The sequence below is a fragment of the Halichondria panicea genome, chromosome 3 (genome assembly GCF_963675165.1).
Source record: "Halichondria panicea chromosome 3, odHalPani1.1, whole genome shotgun sequence".
NCBI classification, from domain to species: Eukaryota; Metazoa; Porifera; class Demospongiae; order Suberitida; family Halichondriidae; genus Halichondria; species Halichondria panicea.
Window position 1 is genome coordinate 6,170,696 of NC_087379.1, and position 21,686 is coordinate 6,192,381.

At 42.8% G+C, this 21,686-nt stretch overlaps 4 protein-coding genes across 4 annotated transcripts; 2 read left to right on the forward strand and 2 right to left on the reverse strand.

The window, feature by feature from the left end:
* Positions 1-3,376: 3,376 nt before the first annotated feature.
* On the forward strand, positions 3,377-4,789 carry LOC135332947 (TNF receptor-associated factor 5-like). Its single transcript, XM_064527882.1, has one exon. It carries the CDS (start codon positions 3,423-3,425, stop codon positions 4,779-4,781), a length of 1,359 nt encoding a protein of 452 aa, XP_064383952.1. The 5' UTR covers positions 3,377-3,422; the 3' UTR covers positions 4,782-4,789.
* A 592-nt stretch (positions 4,790-5,381) lies between these two features.
* On the reverse strand, positions 5,382-7,141 carry LOC135333145 (transducin-like enhancer protein 4). The gene is made up of 6 exons (XM_064528059.1): positions 7,043-7,141; positions 6,694-6,906; positions 6,421-6,506; positions 6,130-6,310; positions 5,753-5,860; positions 5,382-5,574 (listed from the first exon to the last, which is right to left on the reverse strand). Exons 1-5 carry the CDS (start codon positions 7,139-7,141, stop codon positions 5,753-5,755), a joined length of 687 nt encoding a protein of 228 aa, XP_064384129.1. The 3' UTR covers positions 5,382-5,574.
* A 1,186-nt stretch (positions 7,142-8,327) lies between these two features.
* LOC135333877 (TNF receptor-associated factor 4-like) lies at positions 8,328-9,919 on the forward strand. Its single transcript, XM_064528892.1, has one exon. The coding sequence runs from the start codon at positions 8,361-8,363 to the stop codon at positions 9,732-9,734; it is 1,374 nt and encodes a 457-aa protein (XP_064384962.1). The 5' UTR covers positions 8,328-8,360; the 3' UTR covers positions 9,735-9,919.
* Positions 9,920-10,377: 458 nt separating this feature from the next.
* On the reverse strand, positions 10,378-21,641 carry LOC135333875 (transducin-like enhancer protein 3). Its single transcript, XM_064528890.1, has 18 exons — positions 21,340-21,641; positions 20,579-20,748; positions 17,868-17,931; positions 17,385-17,429; positions 17,065-17,202; positions 16,617-16,817; positions 16,333-16,455; positions 16,158-16,259; positions 15,669-15,816; positions 15,275-15,400; positions 15,078-15,156; positions 12,546-12,906; positions 12,132-12,212; positions 11,723-11,902; positions 11,443-11,528; positions 11,084-11,264; positions 10,728-10,835; positions 10,378-10,561 (listed from the first exon to the last, which is right to left on the reverse strand). The coding sequence occupies exons 1-17, from the start codon at positions 21,346-21,348 to the stop codon at positions 10,728-10,730; spliced, it is 2,202 nt and encodes a 733-aa protein (XP_064384960.1). The 5' UTR covers positions 21,349-21,641; the 3' UTR covers positions 10,378-10,561.
* Positions 21,642-21,686: the final 45 nt, after the last annotated feature.

Consider the following 21,686-nt stretch of genomic DNA (forward strand, 5'->3'; position numbering starts at 1 on the left):
TTATGTCTTCAAAATTTCAAATTAGTCATACACAGGGGACTGAAGGAATAAGCCTCTAAATATTTACTTCTTACTGTGGCAATCTTTACCACACATTACAAAACAATGATCTGCTCTTTTGGTCTATTAGTCATTAAAATCATTATCGGAAACTGGCATGCATTTTCCTTGCATTTTTAACAGTCCACCACTTATATATATAATTATTGTGCATTCAGATAAACCCAATTGCAAGTTGGAAAATAGCAGGAGAGCATGACATGCACTCCTGATAATAGCAGGAGAGAGCATGACATGCACTCCTGATAATAGCAGGAGAGAGCATGACATGCACTCCTGATAATAGCAGGAGAGAGCATGACATGCACTAGCTCCTGATAATAGCAGGAGAGAGCATGACATGCACTCCTGATAATAGCAGGAGAGAGCATGACATGCACTCCTGATAATAGCAGGAGAGAGCATGACATGCACTCCTGATAATGAGTTATAAGCAGAAAATGATGAGAGAGGTGCATGAGTCGAGGAGCGTTCATTGATTGAATTTGGTAGACCTGCAAGGAAGAATAAAATAAGTATAATATAAGTTAACAAGGCCACAAAAACTGATTTACAACGAAAGTCTTGTACAAAATTAATGTATGCACATAGTTACATGTAAATAATAACCATATGGTATGCTGGTAGTATCATAGTATCAACTGTTCAAAAAAAGGTATCAGCAGAAAAATTGACCCTTTGCGATTGCGTTCTGGCAAATTGTGTGTAACTACCAGTGCTAATTTAGGTTTCACGGTTTTATTTATGCAAGTTGATTAACGCTCGCAAACTGTTCCCATAAGTCAAAACATTCTAGTAATACGGTTGTCATAACTGCATGGTAAATGAGGGAGTATACTGCCATTGGCACTGCCCCCGTCCAATCAGAGAAAAAGGAATGGCTTGCAAGAGTCCTGCCATCAGCATGACCGAATATAATTGTCCCCAGAAAATCCAGTGTATAGTGAGTGTACCCCCATCTGAGTAAGCTGGAGGTCTCACATGTGTATATGTGCCGCACAGGGTTGCTAATGGCAACGACACAGACAACCCCTCGTTGTGTAGAAGAGTGCCGACGCTTCAAATGTTCTTAGGTAGTCCGGGGACCTGCTGCAGATGCATCCAAGGTAACCGGCTACTTTACAGTCAACTCCTATTTGGACTGAGTAATGCTTGTGTGCACGTACATGTGTGCCGGTGTGGGGAGAGATGTGGTGAGCCGTAGCCATATCTATGAACATATGGACACCACACATCAGATAATCTGATACATGATGACAAATGCAGCATTGGCCCTGTTTTGTTTCAGAAAGAATCAATGGCCTCACCAAGCCAAAATAAGAAGCAACCTAATAAAAGAGTTTTAGGTTCTTGGAACCTCCACCAGAGCACCTCCTCCAGTCAGAGTGTCCAGTTTGTCTTCAGATCATTCGAGAGCCCCACCAAGTCATATGCTGTGGTAATAGCTTCTGTTACTTTTGTATTTAGCAAGTTAAAGATGAAAACAAGCCTTGCCCGACTTGCAACAAAGAAGGATTGTCTGACTTTCCCGACAAGAGACTGAAACGATCGCTAGCTATATGCTTTGAAAGTTCACTGTAGCTACCAGAAATACGGGTGTGAGTGGACGGGGGAACTGGGGCAGCTTGATGAGCACCTCAACACAGATCCACTGCCAGAGAAACATCTCGAAGGATGTCTATTTATCGAGGTCAATTGCATGTACAATTGCGGGGACAAATTGCAGCGAAGACTAATTCAAAACCACCAAACCGATCGTTGTCCCAAACGTCCATTTGGTTGATCACTGCCATGATTACGAATCTACTGTTGATGATGTCACCAACAATCACTGGCCTGTGTGTAGATCATTTCCTGTCCCATGCCCTAACGAGGTGGGTCAACTCTTCAACCTCAGAACCTAGACAGCCATGTTGCCGATGAGTGCCCCCTGACCACGATCAACTATGACTTACCACGTAGGTTGTGCTGTGAAACTCCCTTGACAAGACATGCCAGAACACCTGAGAGAGAACCTACTCACACACATCTCTCTATTAGCCACCAGCCACTCCAAGCAACAAGCTCAAATTAACAAGACGACCTCGCAAAGCTATTACCGGTAACATCAAGCAGTATGAAGAGATTCGAGCATTGAGAATGCAAGTGGCTAGTCCACAAGTCCTGGCTATGACCAACTTCCTACCAGCACAAGACTAGTGGTATTCCCATCCCGTCTACACACACCATCAGGGATACAAGATCTGTCTTGGAGTTAATATATACGACGTTACCGTTCTTCAGTACACATATGTACATCACGGTGCATGTGCTCTTCATGATTGGAGAGTTTGACGCTATAACATGGCCATTTCAAGGGGAGATCTCGATACAACTGTTCGACCAGGTCAAAGGAAAGAAGAATTTAAAAATTGATTGACAATGATTAAAACGTGCAGCAGAGTGACAAAGGGAGAGAGGATAACTGATGGACAGTCATGTTACACTATACTTGGAACCAAGTACTTACAAAACGACACTCTTCTCTTTCAAATATGCAGCGTTAGACTGAAGTAGTACTAACTATGCCAGTCATATTAAATAGCATTCAGCATGCATTCTTTACGTATACCTATATGTACCATTGCAAGTGTTACAATCATAATCAGATGATGAGTAACCAATCATGCAGATTGGTGGATTTACATTATGAGCTACTAGAATGCTTAAATTCTCGGCGTGGTGGTATAGCTTAATACTGATTACGTCAATGTGATCATGAGTATAGTATATATTGGCCGAAATTAATTGACCAACAATTAAGCCAGTTAAGATAATAGTCCATTGTTCAACTCACAACAGCCAGGTCCCAGAGGTAGGGCGTGTTCGTCTCTCCACCCATAATCGATGTCCTGCCATCAGGAAGCAACTTGCTAAATGTCCCCCAGGCAATCCAGTGACTGTGTATAGGGTGGTGTCTTGAGTATACCCCCGTCTGAGTAAGCTGGAGGTCCCACACTTTGACACACCCCTTGCCCCCGGTGTATATGTATATGTATATGTATATGTGCCAAATTGGGCAATGGCACAGACGTCCTCATTGGGTAGTAGTGGAATGCAGACTGACTGCGAATGTTCATAGGAAGTCCCAGAGATGCATCCAAGGGTCACCGGCTGGCTGTACTTACCGTCAGCTCCTGCACCGAGTAGTGCCTATTTATATGTGTGAGGAGAGATGTGGTAAAAACCACTATGGGTGAATATAATTATGCATAATTATGACCACACACAAATGAATCGCATGATCAGTAATAGTTATGATATTCACGATGACCATACATGCAAAAAGCAGGTAGCGTGACACACCCTATTTTGTTTCAGCAATGGCTTCACCAAGCCAAAATAAGGAGCAACAACCTGATTGTAAAAGAGTTGTAGGATTCGATTGTGAGTTCCTGGAACCTCCACCAGAGCACCTCCTCCAGTCAGAGTGTCCAGTTTGTCTCCAGATCATTCGAGACCCTCACCAGGTCACATGCTGTGGTAATAGCTTCTGTTACTCTTGTATTCAGCGAGTTAAAGATGACAACAAACCTTGCCCAACTTGCAACAAAGAAGAATTGTCTGATTTCCCCGACAAGAGGCTGAAGCGATCGCTGTATGCTTTGAAAGTTCGATGTAGCTACCAGAAAGATGGATGTGAGTGGACGGGGAAACTGGGGCAGCTTGACGAGCACCTCAACACAGATCCACTGCCAGAGAAACAACTCAATGGATGTTCATTTGTCGAGATCGATTGCCTGTATAATTGCGGGGACGAATTGCAGCGAAGAGACATTCGAAATCACCAAACCAAGCGTTGTCCCAAACGTCCGTTTGGTTGTGAGCACTGCCATAATTACGAGTCTACCGTTGATGACGTCACCAAAAACCACTGGCCTGTGTGTGGGTCCTTCCCTGTCCCCTGCCCTAACGAGTGTGGGTCAACTCTTCAACGTCAGAATAAGGACAGCCATCTTGCCGATGAGTGCCCCCTGACCACCATCAACTGTGACTTCCACCACGTAGGCTGTGCTGTGAAACTTTCTCGACAGGACATGCTAGAACACCTGAGAGAGAACCTACCCACACACGTCTCTCTATTAGCCTCCAGTCATGTCAAGCAACAAGACGACCTCGCAGAGCAGAAAGCTATAAACATCAAGCAACAAGCTCAAATTAACAAGCAACACGAAGAGATTCGAGCATTGAGAATGCAAGTGGTTGGTCCACCAGTCCTTGCTATGACCAATTACCGACATCACAAGACAAACAATGTCAGGTGGTACTCCCGTCCTGTCTACACACACCATCAGGGATACAAGATCTGTCTAGGAATTGATGCTAGTGAAGGGCCTAAAATGTTTGCACATCTTAATATTAAAGGATTAATGGCTAATATTAAAGGATTAATGGCCATCAATGTGTATGTGTTTTTCATGAGGGGAGAGTTTGATGATTCACTAACATGGCCATTTCAAGGGGAGATCTCGATACAATTGCTCAACCAGGTCAACAGTGAGCAAAATGTGAAATTTGAAATGAACTACAATAGATCGACAATGATAAAAATGTGCAGCAGAGTGACAAAGGAAGAGAGGGCAACTGATGGACAAGTGCAGGAGGAAAAATACCTAGTGGAGACCAAGTACTTACAAAATGACACTCTTCTCTTCCAAATATGCAGTGCTAGACTAAATTAATGAACTAACTCTACATAATTATTATACAGAGCTTTAAATTGCACGTGCTCGAGTAAGCTGTGTATAGTGAACATGCAGTAAGGTTTATTCACAACGAAGAAAATCTGCCATGCATGATAGAAACGAGATGTCATTAGAGTCATGCATAAATTATTGAACACTAGTGCGACTCACCTGTTCCAATGTGTGGGCGAAGGACATTGGGTGATGAGGAGGGTGGGTGGACGGTGCATGCATGTATCTATCACGAATACGGCATGTTAGATCGCAATAAGGCATTATAACAGTGGTACAGTACATGACTTACTGTTGGCAACCATGCAGCTGCTCCTTGAGAACGAAGAATCATGCAGGGATTCAATATCAATTCTCTCTCCTCACTTTATAGTCTCGTATATATATACCCAGATAGCCTCTTTTTCTGTTGCTACTTTTACAGTTGTATATATATATATTGGTACAGCTAACTCTACCTTAGTAGACTTCACTGCAGCTAGTGGCCATTGTGCTGAGAAGCTTGATTGGTTACTATATATATAGCTACATGCATATAGACATGGTTTTATTCTACAATTCCATGCACCACCCACCACCACTTGAGTTGATAATAATAGTCATAATAAACATTAGAACAGAAGATGATGAGAGGGATACAGAGTGCATGAGGAGCTAACAAACATGTACAGGGTAGCAGAAACATGGACACACTAACAGTCTACCACCCTACAGTCACTAGCACTATAGGAGCGTTCATTGATATATAGGAGAAGAAAGAATTTAGTAGATCAGGAACCTGCAAGGGAGAATAATATACATTGTAAGTATAAGGCGCCACAAAAACTGGTTTACATGCAACGACAAGTCTTGTACAAATAAATCTATATGTAGATTAACCTGGTTACTGCATGGTACTGGTAGTATTACCTGTTCAGTATAATATTATTATTATAGCTATTAAGAAAAGGTCTCACCTAAAAAAGGATGTCATAAACGGTGGCTTTCTTGTCTCCCGAGCCAGTGACTATGACCTTGTCATCTCGAGAGATATCACAACTCAGCACAGAACTGGACTCACTCATCTGTGACCACGTGTGTGGAGGGGAGACAGTACAATTATGAGTGTCATAACTGGCAAATGAGTGTCATAACTGGCAAATGAGGGGGTACTGCCCTTGGTACTGTGGTATAGCTATTGTTAAGCATCGTTAAACATGTAAACATTGCTGCATGCTCTCCATTCTATGGAAGAGTATGCACAAAATGAACATTGTAGCATTGGTTAAGAATACAATGTATGATAGTGAAGTGAAGTTGAGTTAAGCGGTTTTTGTGCGATACATTTGCCTACCTGGAATATGCTCGCCCCGTATGGTGTTCTCCAAGCATTGAGCAGGTTGTCTTTGCCAGTCGTGATGAACCACTTTCCAGTGTGGGCAAATTTGAGTGAGAGCACACACGAGTCATGCAGGTGCAGCTGGTACTTCTCAGGGCCCATCACGTGGAGCACCTCCACATTGCTGCTCTCCATTCTGTGGGAGGGTGACAGTACAGTAATCATTTTTCAGCATGTGTGTGTGTGTGTGTGTGTTAATAGTGTAATAGTGTACAGATCCTTAGACTAGTGGGTGCATTTGCTTACCCCACTGCTAGCCATTCTCTGGGTGAAGGACAGTAACCAAGGGAGAAGATCTGAGAGTTGAAGTCGTACTGGTGCACCTGACGATTCTATAGTACAAACAAAAAACGATAAAAGTACACCAATAATAATTACAGCTCCTACATGTAGTTCCTAGCTAATCTCAATACTGTGTGGGTGTAATAGTGTGTGGGAGTCTATGTACAGTGATATCTCTAGACAATTCTAGCTTTCTTACAGTAGTTGGGTGAAATTACCATACCACCATGCACACACCTCTCTGAGGTCCCAGCAGCGCACAGTGTTGTCAAGACTCCCTGTCCATAGTTTAGTGCCATCAGGTGAGATGTCGATACAGCTGGCTCCGTCCGTGTGCCCCTGGAACTGCCGCACCTGGGTCTTGTTGTGTAGGTCCCACACAGCAATGCTCCCATCACTACAGCAACTGTAGTAGTAGTTCTGCAAATTGGCAAGAGAGAGTGTCTTGCGCTACATACACAACTGTGAAGTTAATGTAAACACGTCAATGCACACAAAACTTTAACAACTTGCACATGATACATGTACTATAGATACATCATCATGCATGTATTCAGTATACGAGTGACTGTATGCATGTATATACCTTTCTCTCAGTGTCCATGTATGGCGAGGGCACAACAGCAGTGACATTGGAGGGTAGCTGTGCTTGTATCTGACGGAGTGCCAGGCTGGAGGGATACATGTAAAAAGCAGTGAGGGTTTACACAAGTGGATGGATTGTTCCACTGCTCGCAACCATGCAGCCGCTCCTTAAGAATCGGATTTAACGACGTCAACTCTCTTCTCTCAACTTAAGTCACTTTCACAATTGTATGGGACAGCTACATGTAGCTATATAGTACATTCAGGACACGTAGTATTCACAGTGGCCGTGCTGTTGGACTGCATATCCCTTGATAATTTTGCTGGTTGAAGTGAGAAGCTTGGTTTTACTATAGCTAGACACGTGTTTACAAATGCTACTGAACAATGACTCCGGTTACCTTTACTTGTTCAAGAACTAGAATATAGACTAATTAATAACTAAGATCTATTGTCTGGAGACTTTGTGCATGAGTTTTGTCTTCATGTGCAGTGGGAATTATGGGAAACCAGATTACCTTGCATGCTTTGTGCTCATTGAAATATTCAGACAACCATTCTTAATACTGTCAAAACAAGTACAAAGGGGAAAACGTATTTTTATCCACAAAAAATATATAGATTCTACAGTAATCTCTAACTTGTGGACACACAAAAAGGAACACACCAACCTATTTTTTTGAAAGCCAGATATATACATGTATACTTTTGTCAAAATTGGACTGCAGGGAATGGTCACTCAAAGCCAGCTCAAATATCGAAAAACCTATAATTTTAGGAGCGAACTGCCTAAGCCTTTGCTTTTGATAATGGGTGTACGGAATTGACCACAAGCAATTATTTTAGTCTTAGTTACATGTAGTAGATCACACACTCCATTGTTCAACTCACAGCTGCAAGGTCCCAGAGGTAGAGCGTGTTAGTCCTCCTACCTACAATCAGAGTTCTGCCATCTGGAAGTAACTTGCACGACATAATGTAGTCTAATTATCCAGATCGAGTGGTGTCTTAAGTACCCCCCCCCCCCCATCTGAGTCAGCTGGAGTCCCACACTTGACGCACCCCTTGCGGCCTAGCTGTGTATATGTGGCGCACCGGGTTGCTATATATGGAAATGGCACAGACAATCTCGTTGGGTAGGAGAGTGCAGACGCTGCAATTAGTCCGAAACCTGCGGTCACAGCTGTACTTTACTTTCAGCTCCTATAGCACAGAGAAGTGCCTGCATGTGTGTGGAGAGATGTGGTGAACATAACTATGTGCACCACAAACCTCAATGAATCACATGTAGTAGATCTAAATGACCATACAGAAAAGCAATGGCCCAAAATCAAGAACAACCTAGTAAAAGAGTCGTAGGATTCGATTGCATGTTCTTGGAACCTCCACCAGAGCACCTACTCCAATCAGAGTGTCCAGTTTGCCTACAGATCATTCGAGAGCCCCACCAGGTCACATGCTGTGGTAATAGCTTCTGTTACTCTTGTATTCAGCGAGTTAAAGAGGACAACAAGCCTTGCCCGACTTGCAACAAAGAAGGGTTGACCGACTTCCCCGACAAACGACTGAAACGATCGCTGTATGCTTTGAAAGTTCGATGTAGCCACCAAAAAGATGGGTGTGAGTGGACGGGGGAACTGGGGCAGCTTGATGAGCACCTCAACACAGATCCACTGCCAGAGAAACAACTCAATGGATGTTCATTTGTTGAGATCGATTGCCTGTATAAGTGCGGGGACGAATTGCAGCGAAGACACATTCAAAACCACCAAACCAATTGTTGTCCCAAACGTCCATTCGATTGTGAGTACTGCCATGATTACGAGTCTACCGTTGATGATGTCACCAACAACCACTGGCCTGTGTGTGGGTCCTTCCCTGTCCCCTGCCCTAACCAGTGTGGTTCAAATTTTCAACGTCAGAATAAAAACAGCCATGTTGCCGATGAGTGCCCCCTGACCACCATTAACTGTGATTTCCACCACGTAGGCTGTGCTGTGAAACTCCCTCGACAAGACATGCCAGAACACCTGAGAGAGAACCTACTCACACACATCTCTCTATTAGCCTCCAGTCATGCCAAGCAACAAGACGTCCTCGCAGAGCAGAAAGCTATGAACATCAAGCAACAAGCTCAAATTAACGAGCAACAAGACGACCTCGCAGAGCAGAAAGCTTTAAACATCAAGCAATACGAAGAGATTCGAGCATTGAGAATGCAATTAAACACTGTAACAATGGTTAGTACTCCAGTCCTCGCTCTGACCAATTACCGATATCACCAGACAAACAATGTCAGGTGGTACTCCCGCCCCGTCTACACACACCATCAGGGATACAAGATCTGTCTAGGAATTGATGCTATTAGAGGGCCTTACATGTATGCACGTAGTATAGGATTAAATACCATCAAGGTGTATGTGTTTTTCATGAGGGGAGAGTTTGATGATTCACTAACATGGCCATTTCAAGGGGAGATCTCGATACAATTGCTCAACCAGGTCAACAGTGAGCAAAATGTGAAATTTGAAATGAACTACAATAGATCGACAATGATAAAAATGTGCAGCAGAGTGACAAAGGAAGAGAGGGCAACTGATGGACAAGTGCAGGAGGAAAAATACCTAATGGAGACCAAGTACTTACAAAATGACACTCTTCTCTTCCAAATATGCAGTGCTAGACTAAATTAATGAACTAACTCTACATAAGTATTATACAGAGCTTTAAATTGCGCATGCAGTAAGTGGCTCGAGTAAGCTGTGTATAGTGAACATGCAGTAAGGTTTATTCACAACGAAGAATTTATAAGAAAATCTGCCATGTATGATAGAAACGAGATGTCATCAGAGTCATGCATAAATTATTTGAACGCTAGTGTGACTCACCCATTCCGATGTGTGGGCAGAGGACATTGGGTGATGAGGAGGGTGGCGGGTGGATGGAAGGTGTACATGTATCTATCACGAATACGGCATGTTAGATCGCAATAAGGCATTATAACAGTGGTACAGTACATGGCTTACTGTTGGTAACCATGCAGCTGCTCCTTGAGAACGGAGAATCATGCAGGGATTCAATATCAACTCTATCTCCTCACCTTATAGTCTCGTATATATATACCCAGCTAGCCTCTTTTTCTGTTGCTACTTTTACAGTTGTATTGGTACAGCTAACTATATACCTGTACATAGTATAGACTTCACTGCAGTGGCCATGCTGTTATAATTTTTGTGCTGAGAAGCTTGATTGCATGGTTACTATATAGCTACATGCATGTAGACATGGTTTTTTTCTACAATTCCATGCACCACCCACCACCACTTGAGTTGATAATAATAGTCATAATAAACATTAGAACAGAAGATGATGAGAGGGATACAGAGTGCATGAGGAGCTAACAAACATGTACAGGGTAGCAGAAACATGGACACACTAACAGTCTACCACCCTCAGTCACTAGCACTATAGGAGCGTTCATTGATATATAGGAGAAGAAAGAATTTAGTAGATCAGGAACCTGCAAGGGAGAATGAATACATTGTAAGTACAAGGCCAGAAAAACTGGTTTACATGCAGCGACAAGTCTTGTACAAATAGATCTATATGTAGATTAACCTGGTTACTGCATGGTACTGGCAGTATTACCTGTTCAGTATAATATAGCTATTAAGAAAAGGTCTCACCTAAAAAAGGATGTCATAAACGGTGGCTTTCTTGTCTCCCGAGCCAGTGACTATGACCTTGTCATCTCGAGAGATATCACAACTCAGCACAGAACTGGACTCACTCATCTGTGACCACGTGTGTGGAGGGGAGACAGTACAATTATGCATGAGTGTCATAACTGGCAAATGAGGGGGTACTGCCCTTGGTACTGTGGTATAGCTATTGTTAAGCATCGTTAAACATGTAAACATTGCTGCATGCTCTCCATTCTATGGAAGAGTATGCACAAAATGAACATTGTAGCATTGGTTAAGAATACAATGTATGATAGTGAAATTGAGTCAAGCGGTTTTTGTGCGATACATTTGCCTACCTGGAATATGCTCGCCCCGTATGGTGTTCTCCAAGCATTGAGCAGGTTGTCTTTGCCAGTCGTGATGAACCACTTTCCAGTGTGGGCAAATTTGAGTGAGAGCACACACGAGTCATGCAGGTGCAGCTGGTACTTCTCAGGGCCCATCACGTGGAGCACCTCCACATTGCTGCTCTCCATTCTGTGGGAGGGTGACAGTACAGTAATCATTTTTCAGCATGTGTGTGTGTGTGGGGTCAATATCACGAGGGCTCTGCTACAAGTAACCCATAGTAGTCTCAACATAAGTTGTTTCCCATGCCCCTCCATAGTAGTGAGAGTGTAATAGTGTACGTATTCTAGTGGGTGCATTTGCTTACCCCACTGCTAGCCATTCTCCTGGTGAAGGACAGTAACCAAGGGAGAAGATCTGAGAATTGAAGTCGTACTGGTGCACCTGACGATTCTACAGTACAAACAAAAACGATAAAAGTAAACCAATAATAAGTATATACAGTTCCTATACATGTAGTTCCTAGCTAATCTCAATACTGTGTGGGTGTAATAGTGTGTGGGAGTCTATGTACAGTGAATATGTATATCTCTAGTCAATTCTAGCTTTCTTAGTTGGCTGAAATTACCATACCACCATGCACCCACCTCTCTGAGGTCCCAGCAGCGCACTGTGTTGTCAAGACTCCCTGTCCATAGTTTAGTACCATCAGGTGAGATGTCGATACAGCTGGCTCCGTCCGTGTGCCCCTGAAACTGCCGCACCTGGGTCTTGTTGTGTAGGTCCCACACGGCAATGCTCCCATCACTACAGCAACTGTAGCAGTTCTGCAAATTGGCAAAGATGACAGTGAAAGAAAAAAAAATGTAACACAGATGAAAGTCTGATTGAAAATCGAACTCAATCATAGTTTTGCGAGGTTCTTCTCCCTTGTCAAACATCTTGTAATATAATATTTTACCCTAACAACTGTACACATACACAGGAAAATAGCAAAACTCTTACAACGTAACAACCTGTACATGACAGGCACATCTTATCAGATGAGCAGTATACCTTTCCCTCTGTGTCCACGGCGAGGGCATAACAGGCAGTGGCGTTGGAGGGTAGCTGTGCTCGTATCTGAGGAGTGCCAGGCTGGAGGGAGGGGAACAAAGAAAGAGCTAGTCAAATCACAAACTTAACTGCTATTAGTTGTATTCCACCCAACAAAGTAAAACACTCACTACTGTATAGCTACATGACATTTTTGCCCATGACCCACAAGTAAATCAAGATTTAGATATTATAGTGCTAAGAAAGAGCCACAGAATGCCATCTTTTACTGAGTTTGGTAAGTTACGGGCCATCAAAGCTTGCTCCCGAAACACCTCATTCTTGGAACAAACAAGCCTTTACTTTTGTCAAAATTGGTGGAAATTGACCAATACACGTACTTTACTAGAGCGCACACTCCATTGTTCAACTCACAGCAGCCAGGTCCCAGAGGTAGAGCGTGTTAGTCTCTCCGCCCACAATCAAAGTCCTGCCATCAGGAAGCAACTTGCACGACCGAATGTAATTGTCCCCGAGGCAATCCAGTGTATAGAGTGGTGTCTTGAGTATACCCCCTGTTTGAGTCAGCTGGAGATCCCACACTTTGACACACCCCTTCCCCCCTGTGTATATATGTCGAACCGGGTTGCTAATGGCAACGGCGCAGACGACCTCGTTGTGTAAAAGAGTGCAAACGCTGCGAATGTTCTTAGGTAGTCCGGGACCTGCAGATGCATCAGAGGGAAAGGTCACCGGCTGTACTTTACCGTCAGCTCCTATCTGCACCGAGTAGTGCCTGTGTGTACGTGTGTGTGGGGGGAAAGACGTGGTGAACATATACACCACAAGAAATCACAAGATCTTAATAATTATGATATTCATGATGACCACATGTACATTATACAATGTAAGCAGCATATAGGGACCATGCGTTTTGTTTGAAAGAAGCAATGGCCGCACCAAGCCAAAATAAGGAGCAACCTGATTGTAAAAGAGTTGTAGGATTCGATTGTGAGTTCCTGGAACCTCCACCAGAGCACCTCCTCCAGTCAGAGTGTCCAGTTTGTCTCCAGATCATTCGAGAGCCCCACCAGGTCACATGCTGTGGTAATAGTTTTTGTTACTCTTGTATTCAGCAAGTTAAATATGACAACAAGCCTTGCCCGACTTGCAACCAAGAAGGATTGTCTGACTTCTCCGACAAGAGACTGAAACGATCGTTGTATGCTTTAAAGTTCGATGTAGCTACCAGAAAGACGGGTGTGAGTGGACGGGAGAACTGGGACAGCTGGATGAGCACCTTAACACAGATCCACTGCCAGAGAAACAACTCGAAGGATGTCCATTTATCGAGTTTGATTGCCTGTATAATTGCGGGGACAAATTGCAGTGAAGACACATTAAAAACCACCAAACTGATCGTTGTCGCAAACTTCCGTTCAATTGTGAGCACTGCCATAATTACGAGTCTACCGTTGATGATGTCACCAACAACCACTGGCCTGTGTGTGGGTCATTCCCTGTCCCCTGCCCTAACCAGTGTGGTTCAACTCTCCAACGTCAGAACCTAGACAGCCATGTTGCCAATGAGTGCCCCCTGACCACCATAAACTGTGACTTCCACCACGTAGGCTGTGCTGTGAAACTTTCTCGACAAGACATGCCAGAACACCAGAGAGAGAACCTACTCACACACATCTCTCTATTAGCCACCAATCATGCCAAGCAACAAGCTCAAATTAACAAGCAACAAGACGACCTCGCTGAGCAGAAAGCTATAAACATCAAGCAATACGAAGAGATTCGAGCACTAAGAATGCAATTAAACACTGTGACAATGGTTAGTACTCCAGTCCTCGCTATGACCAAATACCAACAGCACAAGACAAACAATGTCAGGTGGTACTCCCGTCCCGTCTACACACACCATCAGGGATACAAGATCTGTCTAGGAGTTGATGCTAAAAAAAACGTTATTGTAGGAATGCTAAACATGTATGTGTACGTGTTCTTCATGAGGGGAGAGTTTGATGATTCACTAACATGGCCATTTCAAGGGGAGATCTCGATACAATTGCTCTATCAGGTCAACGGTGAGCAAAATGTGAAATTTGAAATGAACTACGATAGATCGACAATGATAAAAACGTGCAGCAGAGTGACAAAGGGAGAGAGAGGGCAACTGATGGACAAGTACTTACACAATGACGCCGCTCTCTTTTAAATATGCAGCGTTAGACTAAAGTAGTGAACGAACTCTCCAAGTCATGTTGAACTCATTACCAGTGTTTACATTATGTACATGTATGAGGTTTAATTAATTAATTATAAACTAATCAGATTACTGGATTCTACGATTGTATGCGCTAGTAGTAAGTAGCCAGAGCACTGTGCTTAACCCTCGGCGTGGTTGTAGAGCATGCCTAACAACTAAATGTGAGTAGCATAGTAATTACAATTATGTAAGGAAACGAGCAATAAAGCCTACTAGCTAGCGGCCTATAAACAGGTGTTGTATTGTAAAGAACCTCACCCACAGCTAGAGCAACTGCCAAGGGCTTTGGGAACAGCATTCATGCACGAGTACGTTCATTACTAGAGCCAGTTTCGCATGAATACAGAGCTTTGAAGTTGGCATGCAATAAGTGCCTCGAATGTAAGTACAGTGAAAGTGCAAGTAAGGTTTTTACTCGCTTTTGTTCACATGTTTTATAACAAATAAAATCTGCCAAGACAGTACATGTTTTATAACAAAATTAAATCTGCCACGACAAATCGAAGTTAATAACTTGTTGTGTGGAGGCAATCCATGCTATAAACGCAGCCATTTGGCATCCAGGTGAGCAGACCCAGCTAGAATACACAGACAGACAGACACACTGGTAGACTACTGTAATCTGTCGTCACCTTCAAGCCTCACTTAGTCAGCTACTGATATATAATATACAATTCCCATTGCCTACTCACGGTTTGAGGGCAGGTCTGGACATCTCCGTGGGAGGGAGGCCAGGTGGCATCAGTGCAGGGCGGCCATTGGGGAGACCTCCTGCAGAAGGAATAAAGCAATATCAATACAATTTCACTTAAAAGCATACAGTGTATCAACATACAGCAGTGTAATATATCATGTATATAAGCAAGTATTACAGTTTTACCAGACCAACCTATGGGTAGGTGTGGTTTGGGTCCTTGGAAGTGTAGGTTGGCCATGTCGACTTGCTGGAAGGGATGGGGAGGGATGAAGGGAGTGGTGGGGAACGGGGGACGCAGAGACGGGTGGATGTGGGCAGCTGTGGAGGGGGGAGGAAAGTTAAGGAGTACATTAGTAAAATTAAGTTGAACGCTTAAAATATTAAAATCGTAAAATAACGTCCTGATCAAACAATAAACTGAACATACAGTACGTGCTAAAAGCATCAAACAAGGGGACAAATTAACTACAGACAACCATTGCTATACCATCTGTAAAGATTGGTACCGTATACTGTAGCACAAGGAATAGTTAATTTGCTTTAGTTGAGTGATACATAAATATATTTGAGTGCTAGTGTGACTTACCCATTCCAATGTGTGGGCGGAGGACATTGGGTGACGAGGAAGGTGGCGGGTGGACGGGTCCATTGGAGGCCACAACTCCTAAATGTCCGCTAGTAGAGGAAGTGGACGGACTGGGACCCACTGAGCCTGAACGAGTCAGACCTTTATCCTGTGGGGAGAGATACAAGAACATGAATAGTGATCAGCTATTGCATTCCATTAGTCTAGCAACAAATTACCAGAACAGCTATCATACAACACAATGTTTACAAAGCCTCTGAGCTACATAATGATGCAAATGAATGTTGCCTAATGACATTGTATTACCCTATACTGAGAAACAGCATTGTAATGTAATGTGCGAGACTTCACATCAGAAACTTTTGAGTCAAAGTACCAACGAGTCTGCCACTTTCGACAAATAGTAAGTTAACCGAAGAGTTGTACTGAATCGATTAACAAGGCTAGTAGAAGTTCAACATGTACACAATGAGTTGTTGACCCACTCACACTCTTAGTGGAGCTTGGTGTTGACTGCCTCTCTCTCTTGTGGTGGGGATGGTCATACACGGGGGATTCTGGCTCAGGAGAGTCGGGATCATCAACCACCACCTGTGAGAAATGTGAGGGTGTATGAGATGTGGGGAGTGTGTGTGTGATGTGTGTGATGTGTGAGGGTGTGTACCTGTAGCTCAGAGTCACTCCTCTCTCCGTCACTGTCCTCCTCTCGTTTTCTCTTGGGAGCTCCGTGGAACGATGGGTGGGCGTGGTCGCCATTGGTACGTTTGTCAGCAGCAGGGCTAGATTCCTAAAAATTATCACAATCGAAAGTCAATGTCAATCATAATTTACTGTAGACTTTGAATATTCTAGAACACGACTTTTGCTTCACTACAATATTGTGCAAGAGCTATCAAGTACACATAATTATGTATGTAATGCTGTACATACACATGTACTTATTCTCACTTGATCCTCATTTCTTCTTTCTTCTTTGCTACCTCCATTACTAGCCGAGTTCATCATCTGCTGGTGTTGTTGGTAGACTGCATTGAGGATGGCGGGATTAAAATGGGGCGGGGCTAGTGGGTGACCACCTCCTGAACCCCCGGCAGCAGAGGGAGGGGCAAAGGGGGGCATCACACCACTGGGAAAATGCTGCTGGTTCATCTGCAGGCAGTAAAGAAGATGATCACAATCCACCATGTACAGACATTTTTAGCTATGTACTACTCCATCGTGAAACTGCAAACATACTTATCAGTAATTTTTGTTTTCAGCTGAAAAAGTGACAGAATAATTATAAATACATGATTGTACATAAACAGTGCGTGCGTACTAGGTATCAAGTATCCAGCATGTTAGTAACTAAGCCACTGAGTGTATTGTATAGACGCTAGAGCACCCCCTGACTCACCCCGATGATGGCGTGTAGCTCGGTGGTGGTGACCTGCTTGGCCCTCTCCACGGCAGCCGCCACCTGTTGTTGATGCTCCTGGGAGAGGAACGGGATCACCTGAGCTGAGATTGCATTCAGCCTCTTAGCAATCTCTGTCTGTGTGTGTGTGTGTGTGTGTGTGGGAGGGGGGAGTATTTAAGATTAAGGAAACAAGTGCAATTTGAAAGAGGGGGCTCTCCCTGTGGCATGCAGCAAAGCCCTATCAAGACAAAGGGGAACTCTATTACAAACCACAATTAACACACTGAGAAGCTATAAAACATATCTTTTCAATATACCTGTTTGTGCATTTCCACATTGAGACCATAGGACATCTCGTAGTACTGTGTGTGGGTGGGGAGTGAGGGTGTGTGTGTGTGTGTGTGTAGGCATTGTCAAGCTACATAAATTTACGAATAACACAATTCCCTGTGAGTGCATCACGCATCATTAATCACATTACACAAGGCCAGTGCTGTATAAGCAGCCGAGCAACGACCCTTGACCCTCCTTGACTTACAGAGGGGACACACTCCATTGAACACCCAAACAGCCCAAATCAACATCATCTATATAATATACATGTACTCAAGTGACAATTTTGGCTCTCTAAAATATGAGGAAAATTTCAGAACCGACTCAGAGTCACACAACACTAGTTATGGACTGAATTCCAAAGGTAGTAAAATTGAATTAATTGTTATTGCTGTTTAGTAGCAGGCTAACATGGATCGAGCATTGCACTTTAGAGTTACAGTATACTTATGCCAGTGTGGGCTCACCATAATGTAGTGTCTCTGTATCTCTCCCTTCTCATTGCTAACTTTCTCCAGCTCCCGTTTCAGACTGTGCAAAACAAAAATAAACAAATACTCGATGGTTAACTTAAATTACAATATACCCGGTAGAGACAAGAATGACTATAATATGGTGTCAAATTACCAGAGCAGCTATCATACTAACTCAATGTTTACAAAGCCTCTGAGCTACATGATGATGCAAAGACTCTTTCAATTACTGTCATATAAAAACATAATTATTGCAAATTAATATTTACATAATAATTATGTAATAGGCACCCTTTTAGGGTCTGGTTGTGAAATTATCTCATTTTTGTGTTAATACTTGGCTACTGTTGGACTGGGGACAGGTGGATTGTGTTACCTCTGGGTTTGATAAATGGGAAGCCTATGACAACAAGTGGTTTACCTAATAGGCCCCAATACTACAGCTCTCTTGCCAGTTGGTTGTGATACCAGCACCACATGCTCTTGATACAAGTGCTAGCAGCACACCCAATACTATAACACACTGCCCAGTTGGTTGATGCCCTCACCACACCACTCTTGGAACAAGTAGACAAGCACTGTTTCTGACCACAATCAAGTGTCCTGGTCTAAGCCACAGATAGAGTATTGAGATTTAATTGTCTCAAGTTGATTATGCCCTCTGCAATATCAAAGGTTACACTAGCTTTGCACTGTCCACAACTGGATAAGTAGCAGCTAGCTTACAAACAAAAGCCAAATAAACCATCCATTACAGATGCATGACCACAAGGTTTCATAGAAGCTGCAAAAAAAAACATATCCATAATAGGTGACAAATTGGAAATAGAAGCCTGTGCATTTAATAGCGAAACTACAGCAAGAACATTTCTCAAGTGATTACCAGCACACACAGTCAACAGATGAAGATGTTTTGAATGGGGCAAACTGGAGTTGTTGCTACGGTAAAGTACGAACAGCCGGTGTCATGGGCAACCTACTACCACCTGTTACCAGACAGAACTAACAAGAGGTTAATGGTACAAATACAGAAACATAATATATTTTAGTGTAGAACATGTTATGAAAACATTAGAGTTATCCAAACTTTTCTACAATTTTTTGATCAATCTACGTTTGCACAAGCTGTTGGTTTACAACTGGACTATACAGAGGTAAACAAACTTGAGCTACGGTTGACAAACAGCACTAGACTGAAATAAACAAAGAATAATCATTTCCAAAACAAAATAAGAAATTCCCCATGATATTGAAGAGCTGCTACAATCCTTTTACAGCTAAAGATAATCTAAGCCACCTATTATCTCATACAACAACAACCCAGAACAAGGTTACTATACAAAAAGTGTGTCCAATCCACTTATTATACAAGCACAGGGCTGCCAAGGACAACTGATAGTCTATTGAACCACTCAACCACAATGCCAAGATAGCTACACAAATACTAGGGAAGATAGGCCTAACTTACACCCACAGGCCAACCAGAGGGAAAACCCCTAACCACAACACACACAGAGAGGTTGAAACCACTGAACATCTAAGGCTAGAGTTTTTGCTGGATTGGAAGTGATTTTCCCAGGCTTCTAAATAGCTCATGAATTCTTGTTATGTCAGACAACAAGGGTTGCTAAATATAACCTATGAAAAGTGAGAGCACATTCATTGCAAGTGTTACTAAGCTACAATAATGAGCAACAATTAACAAATCCCACCTCAAGGATGTAAGACAGATAAGTTACAAATCAGTTTAAACCCACATACTTATTAACAAGATGCCCGTATTTAGAAATTCAGTTTGAGTAGAGATTCCTAAAGTCGATGATAAGGCAAGCATACTTTCCATGCCCTTATTACATCAAAACCAAGAAGTACTTACACTATCACATGACACAGCAAGGTACAATGAATATTTCATGGCTTCACATGTTTGCTGATTTATCACTGCAATTAGTGTAGTATTTCTCTGCCACCCACTACAAGTCTGACCTCATTCACAACCACTAATTATATTCATAGCCTCTATATGATATTCATAAGCTTGGTACAAGAGAGCGTGTCAACAGCGAGAATCATTCATTGAATGCCAAAAGTGCTTACAATCACTATGAATATCATTAGCCCTATTAGGGTCATTTTTGGCCAGCATAGTAAGAATGCCTTATGCACACTGTTTAGGGGAGAAGTGAATGCCACACAGACACTGACTACTTGGCTGGGACAACACATCAAATATTCATTTAGGAAATCTTTAAAATTGACTGAATTATTTTGTGGTAAAAATAAGAAGACTCATAAACACAACTATAGGCTAGTCATCTCTTATCAACCCCTCTGTGCAAACCAGCAACAATCACACCGCTACCTACACACGCAACACCACACTATAGCAACAGTATGCAGACAGCTTTAGACAAACTTATGTACCTAAGCTATTTTTTAATGACCTAGCTAGTGGAGGATGCGCACCTAAAAACAAAGTGGCCTCTATCAGCCATTTAAAACCACTATTTCATTAAGTAATAGGAAGTGTGCTCTGTTTGCTACGGATTCACTTGGCATTTAGGGGAACTCTTGAGTAGTTGGGAGTTAGCCACTGCAAAAATTAACTTAGACACCTCAAACGTGCAATAACATTTTCTATCAATTAACAGCTTCAGTACATATCTCACACAGAATAGCTGTCATTTTTTTATGGGCCAGCTTACGATTGGTTTTGTGCTTGAAGGTATCCAAGCTCATCTTTAATTCTGTCCAAAGCTTCCACTACAGTGAACTTGAAACTGGCACCACCGGCAGGATGATTGGAGACAGTAGGCGTGGCAGTGGGTGGGGCACTTCCAGGGGGCGGTCCAGGCTGGGGCCCAGTGGGACTTGGCTATATCGGGGTGGAGCAAAATGGAGTATGCAACAAATCACATCGTTAATTCAACCTCCCAACTTATTTTAGTATAATGCACACGCTATTGTTTTTAGATTACTTTCGAGATGCAAAGACTTACGTACGGAGTACAGTTTCAATGTATGAAAGTAAGAAAGTACACATTTAAAGTTTACGTGTATTAAAGAGCTAGCTACATACAAATCAACCTCAACAGCCCTTGTGGGTTTTTTAGTCGTCTCGAATAAACTGACAATTACAATTACTTTACTGGCTGTTATCAGCTTGTCAACACAGCAGTATCTATACTAGTTGTCATTCACACAGCTATTAGTGCAAATACTTCCACAGTCTTGTCTTGTTAATCAACCACAATGGACACCATCGCTCCACATGTACAAACAAGTTAGCACACTCAACACCCATGATCAAGAGACACACTTATTAATTTCTCCACTATTAATTTTGTCTAGCCATTGTGTGTATTGTAGTATTAGATTCCTGTATCAGTGCAGATTACGCAAGCAAGCACGTACAGGCTAACATAAACAATGTGTGTGTGTGCTTCATAGTTCTCTACTGGCTTACATGATACATTATCTGATGATGGTCACAGGTTCAGTACACAGGTCCCGACCTCTCTCAGCTCAGTACAGAACAGGGCTCTCGCTATATCGATGTAACAGCACTAGTAACGCTGATGATTGTAAAGCAGATCCACGTAACTTAGGCAGCAAATTCGACTTCCTTCTGGTTTTTGCAACGCTCATTTAGAAGCCCACAAATGGCAGCCTTATTGCAACACATGAATGGACTCTAGTATGTAAATTCATTTGCTTGTCTGCTGCACTAATCATCATGTGTATAAACTAACTCTGCCTACAATAGCATAACTTCACCTGACTTCAGGTGACCACAGGGAAACCGTATTCACT